Genomic DNA, 14278 nt, shown 5'->3' with positions numbered 1-14278 from the left:
GTGCGAGCAAAGTGTAAAGGCAAGCTAAAAAAAGAGTAGACGACATTGTATTAATGTCTGGCGCTAGAGATTCTCTCTAGACTAAGAATAAGTAAACTCAGATTTAAAACCCAAAGAGTAACAAATAAGCGATATATCGATTATAAGAGCTATAGACAGTGGGATGGACAAGGAAAATGTCTCTAGTTTTTCATTTCCGTAGGGCGGCAAATGCAACCACGGTTCTTGGACATGATAATATGTAACATATTATGTGTAAATACATGCAACATGTTGCCATCGATAAATTCTGCCCCTGAACTCAAAATAAAACAATTATATGAGAAATCGTACCATTGATTCGACTGGAAATTCCGCCATTCACCCCGTGTGTAAAGGACTTCCGCGAACGAGCGCGAGCGTGTAATGCATGTAACCTCGTTCGCGTTTATTATTTTTTATTCGTCGTAGATGCTTTACGTTACGATGGCAGATAAGATGTCGTCGCCTTCGTCATGTTTTGACAGCCAAATTGACGATTTACCACCAGCAAATATGTGCTACATGCACGTCTTAACCAAGGAGAGAAGGACAGTATATTTCTTTCAAGTAAAGAACTAGAACAAATTTAAACCTTTGCTGCATTCGCTGGTGTAGACTACCTTGGACTTCGGAATAAAAATGAATATTCGTGCAGCAGAGAAAATTGCGACTGACTTGCAGCCTGGTCCCTGGAGCAGTAGCGTCACAGGCGGGGGGGGGGGGGGAGACAATGGGACAAGCTGTCCCATTTGGCGGAGTTCACCGGGAAATAAAAAAAAGGGGAGAAAGAGAGGGAAAGGAAAAAAGAGGAAATGGGGAAAAGGAAAAGAAAACTAATAAAAAAAATACAAGTGAAAACTGGAAAAGGAAGGAAAGAAGAACAGTTAGTTATAATTTTAGCGATCATCCCACAGTCTACTAACAAAACATTATAAAATCAATGGTTTGGGGACAGCACTTAGCGTAGACGTCCAAATTCGTTGAGGGCGAAGCAAAAGGAGAAAATGGAGTCTCTTTGCCTGATTGACTATGACACGCCACGTACACACGGGGTGAAGATCCGGCGGAAGGAATTCTGTATTCTTTTGTTTTCGGTGTACTGGTTTTCATTGTAAATAGCACATAAGGGAAATGCATCATGGTTATAGTAAGTCACTTCTTATCAAAAACTACATGCTCGCATTTGCTCTAGAATATTTGAAATTTTGACATAAACTGCGTATTTTCAAAATGGAATCCATTTGCCAGAGGCATGATTTGCTTAACGTATGATACTGTAGCTGTTACGGATAAATTTTGACAGTTCTTCTCATGACTCTTTGCTCTTGAAGTCTATTTCAAGTTGAAAACAAACATTGTTCTCATTGTTGATTATCTACCAAAGGTTTTGGGAATTGTTTTTATTGGTCTGATTCATTAGTCAACAGCATAGCGGTTACATTTCATGTCCTACCAATTATATACCATTTAACTCCAAAAAAGCGAAGTAGCATGAAATCTATTTACTTGAGAGATCAATAGCAAAGATGTCAACATCTGTGAAGAGATTGGTTTCGTAAAGTCCGCCTATGACAGCCATCCACATCCGATTGGTTTCTACATAGACATCATCAGAAGATCTTATAGTAAAGCGATCTTCGATGATCCTGATGACAGACTGTGGATCAGATGGATCAGTACCTCTCCCTATTTGGATTTGATTAGTAGCTATCATATAGATATCTTGGAACACGATACGAAATCCATTCGTATTATTTGTTTGTAGCACGGTTGCGTGGTAAAATCGTCTGTTGTAGTTGCGTGGTATGTTGATGGAATATATTTCACCTGATTGCAGATACGTCGCTGTATAATCTATTTACAAATTCAGAGAAAAGTTATAAGATGTTTGACCAAACCTATCAGAGTGAACACACAGTTAACACACTGTGATACACGATTTAACAACGTTGCATTTTACCTTGTAGTCTAGGAGTTAGGGGCTTTATTCCGAATTTTTGGTGGGGAAGGTTTGACAGTCTTATCCGGGGTGAAATTGTGTGCTAATTTTTATTGATCTTATTGACTCACGACATTTTGGCAATTTTTGACCTAAGATGATCATTTTGACCAATCTTTGGAAAATGGTTCCTAACACAATGCTTTTGTACCCACATCCAATTAAAAGGATCTATCCTAGGTAGAAATGCACCCAGATTCTAGATAAAGTGGTTTCATTTGCAAAATCACGATAAAAGTGGTCCTTTTGGCCACGTTTTGACCCAAAATTACAATTTTTATGATTTTTTTTGTCCGAAATGCGTTACAAATATTTTAGAAATATGTCTTTAGAAATTCACATTTATTTTCAAAATGTGCGCTAGATCATAACAATCAACCTCATATAATTTATTCTGTCAGTTTTGACGTATGAGGGTCATTTTGGGTACTTTAGACAAAACTGACCATTCGCTCAGTTTTGCATAATAAACTGTGCAAATCGGCAGGAATTTGAGGTCTTCAGCTTGTTTATATTATTCCATTAGAAAATGGGAATGCATTTAAAGGTCTATCTTGTTTGGAATTTTATGCTGATTCCAAATATATCATTATTGATGACCCTATTTAAAAGTTGATGGTAAATTTGGCTTCTTATGGCCCTCATAATGACCAATAATATAAGTTTGATTTATCAAAAATACTTCAATTGTTACCAGAATCGTAACAAGTGTGTGCTGTGGCACCTAACATTGGTGTATTAATCCTTTGAACTGAACATCTCATAAGTATTTTGACCTCATGTAACTGACCTATGAGGGTCATTTTGGATACTTTAGACATAACTGGCCATTCGCGCAGTTTTGCACAATAAACTGTTCAAATAGCCGGGAATTTGAGGTCTTAGCGTGTATTACCTTCTTCCCTTATAAGATGGGAATGCATTTTAGGCGTTATTCTATGTGAAATTTTACGCTGATTCCAAATATGTCAGTCCTAATTACCCTTTCAACAGCCTATGGTCATTTTGGCTACTTATGGCCCTCAAAATGACCAATGACATCACACTGCAAAAACTCCGGCGTTGATTTAACATCGATATATGTCCACACCAGAAAAGTATTGAAACAACACCAGTTTGGAATCAAACCGATGCTGTTTTAATACTAATTGGTGCTGTATAAACACCTTTCTGGTGTTAGACCAAAACAAAACTGGTGTTGTTTAACACTTCTCTGTTGTGGACATATATAGATTGCCGGCTGGAGTTAAATCAACACCGGAGCTAGTTTTTGCAGGGCAGTTCAATTTATCAAAACATTGATTGAAAATCATTGAAAATCACATTTATTTTCCTTCAAACAGATACAAAATAATATTTGACATAGTAACGAATACAGTATATATTTCGACACAAATTTGAAGGAGGCGAAAACCCGAAAAGCAGAGCTTGAGTTGGGGTCGCCAGATACAAATAAATAACAAGTTACGTACTGTAATGACATCATATGTAATTGCATATAAAAAAGAAAGTTAAGAGTATAAGAGAAACATACAGTAGATGGAGAAAAGGGAGAAGAAATGTAGGCATTAGAAGTTCATTTGAACAAAAGAGTAAACAGATCGCAATAACGTGACATTGGTACATGTATATAGAGCTTGACTGACATTTGTCTAGCATAGCAACAGGTAAGGCATGTGCATTAATTAACAATATAAATGGAAGGTAGTTGAAGCATGTCAACGTGTCAGTGATCTGCATTTAAATAAAGTTTCATTTTATAAGAAAAAGATTGCAAAGAACGAGAGTTTTGTAGGTGGGCTGGTAAACTGTTCCAAAGTTTTGGATACATCGAAAACATACTTCGAATGTTACCAGAATCGTAACAAGGATGTGCTGTGGGACCTAACATTAGTGTGTGAATCCTTGAAATTGAGCATACCCAAAGTATTTTGACTACCTTAGTCATTTTGGCAACTTGACCCCCGGGCTTGACCCCTGCCCAATGTGTATATCAATTCAGCCTTTAGCGAACATGGTGAGGAGACATTCACGATCGCGTTAATATTAGCATCAATTATTGTTGAATGGGGAAAGTCTGAAAGCTTTTGGGTGAAAATCATTACAATAATTCCACATAGTCCAGTGTTATTTGCCTGACTATTGTACCCTCTGGTCATTTTAAACACTTTTTCCTTACCAGTGACCACTCATGCTTTGATGATTAAAAAACGGCTCAATTAAATGTCGGTCATCAGTATCATAATCAGCAAGAACTACCAATAACCAGTGAAGAGTGTTGATAAATGTGATGAAATCCTTTACATCGAGCATGCGTAAGGTTTTTGACTATGAACTGTGGTCATTTTCACGATTTTAGCCACCTTGACCACATAGTAAATGTAAATATACACTTCACATATATGAAACAGAAAATTCACGAATGAGACATTTTAGCATCATTCAATGTTAGGACATAACCCTAAACTTTCTGAAGTAGATTACTTTAATGATTCCATACATTATATATCAGTCATGACCATTTATGAGCTAGTGGTAATTTCAAATGGTCACTTTTGGTCCCGACAATGACCAATGATATTTGAATGTATAAAAAGGATTCAAATGTTGTTGCTCTGTGTCGTTAATATCAATTATAATAGGTGACAAAATACTTATTGATTTCAATATGATATTACTAACAGTACGTAATCAAAATGTTGTGACCATTTGGGTCATTTTGGCCACTTTGACTATTTATACAATGTATAACTTCAGCCATGTTAGCGGAAAATAAATGACTGTGGAACAATTATGCAAATGCGTTTAATGCCTCTTAACGCGCAAAGCGAGTTAATGAGAGGTTATCTCAGGTCAGACTAGCTGGACAACAACATATCTCGCCAGCGGTACGTAACAGGTGTTTACAAGGAAGGGGCCTGGTCAGGCGAATTCCTTTGGCCTGGTGGAGATATGTTGCGATGCCAAATATGGTATTGTTCGGACTTCACGAGGAGGCGTGGCCCAAAAAATGTTGCATTGCGAATTTTGGTAGTTCGGACATCACAAGGAGGCGTGGCTAAAGATGCTACGTCGCGTTAGCTGACGTGGTAATTTCGGGAGGGGGCAAAATCCAATTTCTAACAAGTTAGCATTCTTCTTCGTGGAGTCGAGTGGAAAGCATCTTTTATCTCAATTCACCTGTTTTGTGCCACATACTTCCTGTATTTTTGTTATCCGTTCGTTGGACTCTTTAGCTGTGATCCTGCTAATTGTCATTTTAACCCAATCGTATAGCTATTAAAGAACGCTTCGCAGTTGAGAATTATTTTCCTTATCTGGGAACATACCTGTACATATTTTGTGTTTATATCCGTTTGTTGGATCTTTACCGGATTGAACTTTTGAGTTTTTAGGAGTCACAGTTTGCTCTTAGGATTTTTCAATTTCATCGCCATCCCGCATATTCTAATCATGCCTAAGGCTAAGCCCGGCAAAAAGTTAAGTCAGAGGAAGTCTACTCGTCGTTCGGTCCGAGATGCCGGCAGCCAGCCTTCTCCTGTCGACCTCGCGACAGACGTCGGCCAAGTTTTTAGTTCGAGCCCAGAGCCCAGCTGCTGGAAGTTCGGCGTCGACAAGCAACGGTGAGTTCGGGACAATGGGGGGCTCCTGGCCTCTTGTGACTTCTCCACAAGATCCGGTCATTCCCCAAATTCAATCTCAAGCTCCCCTTCTATCCTTCCTGCCCCTGTAGCTGAGGGGCTTAATAGTCATGATAATTTTACACCAGCCCTCAACCCTCCTTTTCCTGCGCAGCCAGATATGCTTAGCTGCGTGTGTGATGAATTGGGCGGGGAGGTGCCTTCTAGTGTTGCCCTCAACCCTCCTTTTCCTACGCAGCCAGATATGCTTAGCTGCGTGTGTGATGAATTGGGCGGGGAGGTGCCTTCTAGTGTTAAGGAGAAGATTTGGAAGGGTGAGTTTGTAGAGTTAGGTGGATTGCTAAAAGGGAAAGCTTAAGTGAGGAAGGTTCCCAGTTGCAGGCCTTCAGCCTTTGTGCCTCCGGCTCAGCTTTAATGCTTCGCCCCCAAAGTAAGGCTCCGGTGATCGCGAGCATAGAGCAGTGGACATCTGCGTTCCTTATTTACGCGTCTATATACTTGGAGCGACACTGTATGCGTGCGCGCGAGCTCCTCAAGTATATAGATATCGTTCGTTCTATTGTGCGTTTTGGGATTTCAATTGGCGGGCCTATGACATTCAATTTCGGTTACGTCAGGCCCGTCATCCACATCGTTCCTGGGCTGTCATAGACACCGAGCTATGGCTGACAGTAGCTTCGACTCCCGGTCGAGCAATGTTTTCTTCTTTTGGGGGTAACCAGCCCTTTCGGACATACGACCGGTCGTTCCGGCTGGGTAATTTCCCATTCTCTGGATGTGCCAATAGACAAGGGGCAAATTGGGCCCCTGGCGCCGCGCCTGCCCCCTCAGGCCTGGCTTTTACGATGCAAACATTGGGTTGGCCTGACGTGACTGACGCTTTTGTAATCCGGCGGCTGGTAGACGGGTGCAGACGGAAAAACGCTCGCCGCGATACCCGGTGTCCCATTACTCTACCTATTCTCAAATCCATCCTAAATTCATTGACTCACGTATGTGTTAATACGTATGATTTGGCATTGTTTCGGGCTGCCTTTTTAATCGCTTTCTTTGGTTTTCTTCGAGTAGGGGAGTTCACGTCTCGATCTAGACATGAACCCGTTCCTTTATCAGAAAAAGATGTTATTATTCAAGGAATGGGTAATCAAGCAAAATTGCGCATTATGATTGCGAAGTCTAAAACAGATCAAACTAGACGTGGATGCTCGATTTTAATTCCACAGAATGTTGTTTCGTATTTATGCCCACTTCGCGCTGTAAATGATTACCTCGCTCTGCGGAGCTCGTGCGGCTCTGCCTTTTTCTGTCATTTTGACTCGTCACCCCTACGAGGCACAATTTTGGCAAAGTTTTAAGACGTGCCATTACTTTTTGCGGTTTACCCGTTGCTCACTTCTCTTCCCATTCTTTCCGTATTGGGGCTGCAACTTCTGCAGCCATGGCGGGTGTTCCCGATGTTTGCATTCAAAATATGGGGCGCTGGGCTTCCAACACACACAGATTGCATTGTAATATATTCGACAACCTGTCCCCCCTTAATTTAAGCAATTTTTGCCAGTATGTTTATCGCCTTTCTGTTTTAAATACCAGTTCGTGCAAAATTTAATATCGACCTAATGTTTTATGAATTTGTTTTGACACCCTCTAACAAGCAGTATATATTATCTTTACTCTCTCTCTCTCTCTCGCTTGTTGCCATGGTGACGGCGATGGTTACTTTACCCAATAATAGCTCCATGGGCGCAGACAGACTTGCTCGCCCTCTCTTATTAGACTGTGGGCTTTGCTACTCTTATCATGTTTATGGTAATTATGTAACCCCCCCCTTTAGAATGCACAATTGGTGCCGCTGTTTCTTTCCTTTTCTCTCTTCCATGTGCAGTTATTTGGAGTTTCAACGTGGGCCGTGTCAGCCTTCCACGGAATCGTACGAGAGGAAGGGGGCGAATCACTTTTCGCTGACGTGGTCAGACCCGCTCTAAATGGGGGCGGGCCCTCACAACTCGGCGCGTGCCCGAGTCCTAAAGCTCAATACATCCGCGAACATGAGGATCGACCCTTGATTTCTTTGTCGCGGAGTGATATCACTGGACAAACAGCTGTTTTACCTCCGTCAAGCAATCGCTGGCTCGGACGTCGCGAACGATTGGACCTTTTTTATGATCAGATGTTGTAACCTGAATACATTATCCAGAACTCATACGTGGACTCATGAGATTTCAAGTTACCGCAACTTCACTATTTAGTTGATAAGCCCCACCCCCCCCTTTCATAGAACATTAGACTCTTCGCCAGTGAACTGAATGAGCAATATTCCTGCTAGTTGGTATAATGGTATAATGCGTCCCCGTTCGTTTAATGCACCTCCCCTTTCCCAGCTTCTTATTTTGTTTGTTTATTTATTTTTTGTTTGTTTGAATTATTTATTTATTTATTTATTTGTTTCTGCATGTCATGATAATTTACATAGTGTAACCATCACAAAATTGATTACATTGAATTTTACATAATAATAATGTATAATTATGATGATTAACATTAACATAACTGATTATAACAAGGTTGCAGACATGCAGTGGTATGACAAAATAAGCAGATGCTTGAGCTGTTGTCAGACCTTTGAATATATGAAATGCATACATAAATATAAAAACAATACTGAAAAGTCAAAACTAATGATAACTCAAAGAAGGGAAAGAAAAAGAAAAACAAAACAAAGAAAACTAAATAAACAAATTATTATGTTCCACAACTATTTACAAATATTTACAAGGAGTGTATGAGGCGTAATAATACTTGAAATTATATCAATCCTTAAAGTTTAAAATGTACAGTGCAACAAAATGTGTCTTGCTAAAGAAATTACATCTTAGAGACAAGTATGCGTTTTACCGCATTTTTGAAGGAATGCACTGATAATATATTCCTAATACTAGTAGGTATCGAATTCCAAACATCAGGTCCATAATGTCGGACAGATTTGTGAGCCAACAGTGTGCGAGGGTTATACAAATGCATATTAGATGCTTGTCTTGTGTGGTAGGTATGGATAGTATTATTTTGTTGAAACATATTGGAAAAGCAGGTAGGTAACATTTTGGCATTAAACCGATACATAAAAAGGGAAGTTTGAAGAAAATGGACATCATCAACAGTAAGACATTGCAACTTTATAAAGAGAGGGCGTGTATGATCACGGTAACCAACTCCAGCACAAATGCGAATTGCTTTCTTTTGCAACAAAAGAATTGGGTTTGTGACACTCGTTGATGTTGCCAAAAGAATATTGCAATATGACACATAAGGTAGAATAAGAGTATTGTACAACATGTAAAGTATTTTATAGGGTACAAGGTACTTAACTTTATACAGTATACCTATATTTCGAGAAATTGGTTTACTGATGTGTTTCATGTGATCATTCCAGTTAAGTTGCGTGGACCTTGTACATACAGCATGGTTGGAACTATTGCATCATATTGTGTTGTGGCGGCGGGCTGACGATGAGTCATCCCGTTTGGCGGCATTCCATTTTTTGCCACAACACATTATGATTCTTCACTTATTATGGGCTTCCTGAGATAATAATTTTCAGTTATTTAGACCAATTTCGTATATTCCACTCCTCAGGTTATAATGTGAACGGGGCGTGGTTCGTCACCCGATTTGGATGAGGCCACCAGCGAATTCCATTTAGGACCGAACATTAACGTTGCCTCGTTCACATTCTAGTTCGGGGCCGTTGGTGGGGCTTCTGAGCACTAGTTTCTGTTTTAAAAGTTTTCCTGCATAAGCTCGTGTTGCAAACGGGAATCTTTGCTTCGTAGCTTTGCAGATGGATTTTTACGTTTCCCACATTTGGCCAACATGACAAACTGGTGTCTTTGTCATGAATGTGGATGGACTGTTTTAATTTTCAATTGAGGAGATTGGTTTAATAACTTATATTTTTTCGCATATGACACATCTCAGGAGACTTTACGTTTATACATGTATTATTATGTTTTAATTCTTGCATTATATTATTTTGGCTTTATTTGATGCCACATCATTTTACATTTCGGTATACATCATTTGGAAGATGCTTTTCAGAAACAATTTATTAAACTCCACGGAAACTGCATTTACTCGCCTCTCGTGTATTTTGTCTGGGTTGAGATAATCCCTTTTGATTGGAAATATTACAAGTTCACCTTGAGTAAAAATTGTTCCAAATACCTAACTAAGTCTAATGTGGCCCAATTTGTCACTGTTTGGTCCTTAAATAGCCAGAACATGATTTTCCTTATGTTCTAGATGAATGCTCTAATCCTCACTTCAAATGTGCGTCTTTACAAAGCAATTGGTCAAAGTGAATTTCACGAATAGATTTAACTATCGTGCATTTTACCACCTTCACAAACCTCACATTGACATGATTGGGTAGTTGAAAATGGAAAACTTGCCCTAAATTGTTGAAGAGTGGCCAAAATTCGGCACAGATAATAATTTCATGTAGAATGTATTTTATTACCAAGTACTTTTTTAAAGAATTCAGGTTAAATTTGCTGCTCACCAATCATGCCAATATGAGGTTTGTAAAGCCTTGTACAAAAAACTCTAAGATGGTCAAAACAAATGATTGTCAAACTCTTAATGAACTCCACACCAATTTTGCTTTGTAAATATTCTCAGCATAATTTGACTTGAAAGAAGGGAAATATTGCTGGCTATTTAGGACCATACAGTGACCAAAGGGGCCACGGTAGACACTCGCAAGATATTTGGCACAATTCTTACTCAAGGTGAGCCTTTAAAATTTCCAATCAAAAGGGATTGAACGCATTGCTGCTTAGTCATGTTTATTTCTAAATTCATACATTGGATAAAAGGTCAAAGTAGCCAAAATGACCAAAATTGTCAGATCTTGATTATGTACCATTAGTAATATCATATTGAATTAAATGATTTGTCACTGATTATGATTGATATAACACCAAAAAAAATGATTATTTTATACATGCAATTGTCATTGGTAATTGTAGGGACCTAAAAGTGATCAAAATGACCACTAGTTTGTAAATAGTCATTAATACTGATATATTTGGAATCATTGTATTAATCTACTTCAGAAAGTTTGGTGATATGTCCTATCTACCTTTACATGATGTTAAGCATATCTCATTCCTGAATTTGCTACCCGCTATAATTGAAGTTTCCATTAATATTTATGAAGAGGTCAGTGTGCATAAAATCATGAAAATGACCAAAGTGCATGGTCAAACAACCCTATGTTTAGGTACTCGATGTGAAGGTTTGTTGCACCCACGAATGTAATAACGCCCACAAATGTAATAACACTTTACCCACAAATGTAATAACGCCCACAAATGTAATAACGCCCACAAATGTAATAACACTTTACCCACAAATGTAATAATTTCACCCACAAATGTAATAATGCAGTTTACCCACAAATGTAATAATGACTTTACCTCAAATGTAATAAATTTGAAGGGATTTTTGGCGAATCCGTTCTATACTAAGATCCTATAGTAATGCGTTTATATAGCCATGGACCTACTGTAATAGGTCCATGATATAGCACAAAATGACAAAAGTGCAAAGTCTTTTTTCCAGACCCGAATAATTCCAAAATTATAATATTAGTCCAAAGTCTTTTTTCCAGACCCGGTTGTTAAAAAAAAGATAACATAAGTCCAAAGTCTTTTTTTTCCAGACCCAGTTATTTCAAATTATAATATAAGTCCAGTCTTTTTTTCCAGACCCGGTTATTTCAAAAATTATAATATAAGTCCAAAATTAAGATACGATAATGATAGAGTGGAATAAAAATAAGAATCAAGCTTAGTCTTTTCTCCAGACCCAGTTAATTAAAACTTGTGGAATTAATGTCTTGTTGTTGTTTCAAATTACACGGAACGTATTGTGAATATATGCGCTGAGAGTAAATTGAAAATCAAGTGTAGTCTTTTCTCCAGACCCGGTTACTTAAAACTAAAAACTAAAACCCTATAGTGATGCGTTCATAAAGCACAAAAGTCCAAAGTCTTTTTTTCCAGACCCGGTAATTCAAAATTTATAAGTCCAAAGTCTTTTTTCCAGACCCAATTGTTTCAAAAATCATAATATAAGTCCATAGTTTTTTCCAGACCCGGTTATTTGAAAAATTATAACATGAGTCCAAACTAAGATACGATAATGATATTCCAGTCGAATAAATATGAAAATCGAGCTTTGCCTTTCCTCCAAATCCAGTTAATTGAAGCTGGTGGAATAAATGTCTTTGTTGTTGTTTCAACTTATGAGGCGCATGTTGTGAATATATGCGCTAAGAGTAAATTCAGAACCGAGCATAATCTTTTCTCTAGACTGGGTTACTTAAAACTTAAAACTAAAACCCTATAGTAATGCATTCATATAGCACAAAAGTCCAAAGTCTTTTTTCCAGACCCGGTTAATTATAAAATTATAATATAAGTCAAAGTCTTTTTCCAGACCCGGTTAATAAAAAAAAGTTATAACACAAGTCCAGAGCTCTTTTTCCAGACCCGGTTGTTTAAAAAATTAAAATATAAGTCCAAAGTCTTTTTCCAGACCCGGTTGTTTAAAAACTTATAACATAAGTCCAAAGTCTTTTTTCCAGACCGGTTTTTACAAAAATTATAATATAAATCGAAACTAAGATACGATAATGATATTCCAGTGGAATAAAGATGAAAATCGAGCTTAGTCTTTTCTCCAAACCCTGTTTTTCCAAAATTATAAATAACAATACAAGAACAAAAACAGTATAAAGACCCCATAATCTTATTAATGCTGGATAACTGTGTGTGTGTGTATTTGAGTTTTGTCAGACGTGTATCAATCAGATATGATTACTTACGTCTGGGACCGACCTTTAACGTCACCATCCGAAAGACGTGACCAGGACTCGAACCTCGAGCCTCTGCATCAATTTGTAACTTCCCCCACAGCTTGGATTACAGGCGCACGCCACAACGCCCAGTTGTGGACATGGACATATGGCGTAGTCTTTCAGCCAGACCCAGTTATTTTTTTTCAAAATAACGCAAATAGTAATAATAAAAAACTACAAATCTAAGACCAAGCAATCCTTCAACCTAAGAACCTGTTTTAAAAAGAGGTTAAGAGCGTTGTCTTTATTCCAAGACCTAATCATTAAAAAAAATACAAAAAAATCTTCTAACGTAAGACCCTATCATATTCCTATTCTTGTGGAATAACATGACTTTTAAAACGTACTCTTTCCTCCAGACCCGATTATTTAAAAATGAATTTAACAAAACTTCAAATCTAAGACCAATCTTCAAAAGTTACACCCAGTAAAAAAATATGTCTTTACCCCACACCCATTTTTTTAAAATAATACTAAGACCCATACAAAACATTGTAATAATGCATGGGTAAAGCAAACATCTTTTCTCCAGACTTGGTTATTATTTGAAAAAAATAAAATAGTTTTTAGGAATATTCCAAAACAAATACCCAATAATCTAATTACTGTGGAATAACATGAAGATCGATTGTAGACTTTCCTCCAGACAGTTATTTCAAGAATAAAAAAGCAATAAAAACCCAACCCCCAACAACGAATCTAAGAACCAACAATCCTCCAAATTAAGACCATGTAGAAAAGCACATGTTTAGACCGTTGTCTTTATTCCAGACCAAGTCATTCAAAAAATAATTTAAACAATCTTAAACACATAAAACTTTGTCATGATCTTATTCCTGTGGAATAAAATGAGTATTATGCTTAGTCTTTCGTCTATACCCGGTTATTTAAAAGATATTAACAAATATTAAAAAAAATCAAGGCTAAGACCAATCTTCAAAATTAAACCCAGTTAAAATGCTAATTGGGTTAAGAGTGTTGTCTTTACCCCACACCCAGTTCTCTTAAAAATACAAATTAAGCGAAACATTAATCTTAAGATTTAGACCTGAGCATCTTCCGAACTATAAAAACCATGTGATAACGCATACCACAAAGACAACAAATTAATCAAAGGCGTAAATATTCATATGATACGCGCGCCTTAAAATCAAAGATAACAACGTTATTCTACACCAATGTCTATTGTGGGGTTTTTGCTGATACTGTTTGTTTTTATTGTTTCTCATAATTTCCTATTTTGAAATAACTGGGTCTGGAGCAAAGACTGCACCATATTTCCATGCTAAAAAAATTAAAAGAGAGAGAAGGAAAAAAGGAATGGAAAATATATATAACAAGTTACTGAAAATGAACAAAAGCTGTGGCAAAAATAGTCAATCCTGACTGGTTGCCAACCAAGGAAAGAAGAAGAAGAAGAAGCTATTCAATGTTGATAGGATTGCAGGGTCTTTGTTTTGTTGTTGTGTTTTTTAATGATTTTTATAACTGGGTCTGGAGAAAAGACCACGCTATATTTCCATGTCATTCAACATGAATAGGATCGTGTTTTTTAAATTATTATTATTAATTTATTATAATTATTCATCATTTGTTATTTGAAGATCTGGGTCTGGATAAAACACTACGCTATATTTATATGACTTGGCGCAAATATTCACTACTGAATGACACGCGCCGTATAAACTGAAACAACAA

At 37.5% G+C, this 14278-nt stretch overlaps 2 protein-coding genes across 2 annotated transcripts in view; one reads left to right on the top strand and one right to left on the bottom strand.

The window, feature by feature from the left end:
• LOC121423495 overlaps positions 1-1735 on the bottom strand; it is a 45099-nt gene extending 43364 nt beyond the window's left edge. The window contains exon 1 of the mRNA XM_041618843.1: positions 1528-1735. Within this exon, the coding sequence (XP_041474777.1) occupies positions 1528-1735 (208 nt within the window). The remainder of the gene's footprint in view (positions 1-1527) is intronic.
• A 4020-nt stretch (positions 1736-5755) lies between these two features.
• Positions 5756-9335, top strand: LOC121423494. Its single transcript, XM_041618842.1, has 4 exons — positions 5756-5797; positions 5882-6013; positions 6114-6417; positions 9292-9335. The coding sequence occupies exons 2-4, from the start codon at positions 5906-5908 to the stop codon at positions 9333-9335; spliced, it is 456 nt and encodes a 151-aa protein (XP_041474776.1). The 5' UTR covers positions 5756-5797; positions 5882-5905.
• Positions 9336-14278: the final 4943 nt, after the last annotated feature.

The sequence above is a fragment of the Lytechinus variegatus genome, chromosome 11, assembly GCF_018143015.1.
Source record: "Lytechinus variegatus isolate NC3 chromosome 11, Lvar_3.0, whole genome shotgun sequence".
Classification (NCBI taxonomy): domain Eukaryota; kingdom Metazoa; phylum Echinodermata; class Echinoidea; order Temnopleuroida; family Toxopneustidae; genus Lytechinus; species Lytechinus variegatus.
Note: the sequence above shows the minus strand (reverse complement) of the source record. Positions and strands in the feature narration are given on the sequence as shown.

Bases quoted from the DNA above. Each gene is read 5' to 3' on its own strand.
- LOC121423494 (XM_041618842.1), top strand. From the start codon at position 5,906: ATGCTTAGCTGCGTGTGTGATGAATTGGGCGGGGAGGTGCCTTCTAGT. The intron at 6,014-6,113 runs GCTTAAGTGAGG...GGTGATCGCGAG, and splicing joins GTGGATTGCTAAAAGGGAAA to CATAGAGCAGTGGACATCTG. The intron at 6,418-9,291 runs GTAATTTCCCAT...TCCACTCCTCAG, and splicing joins CGACCGGTCGTTCCGGCTGG to GTTATAATGTGAACGGGGCG.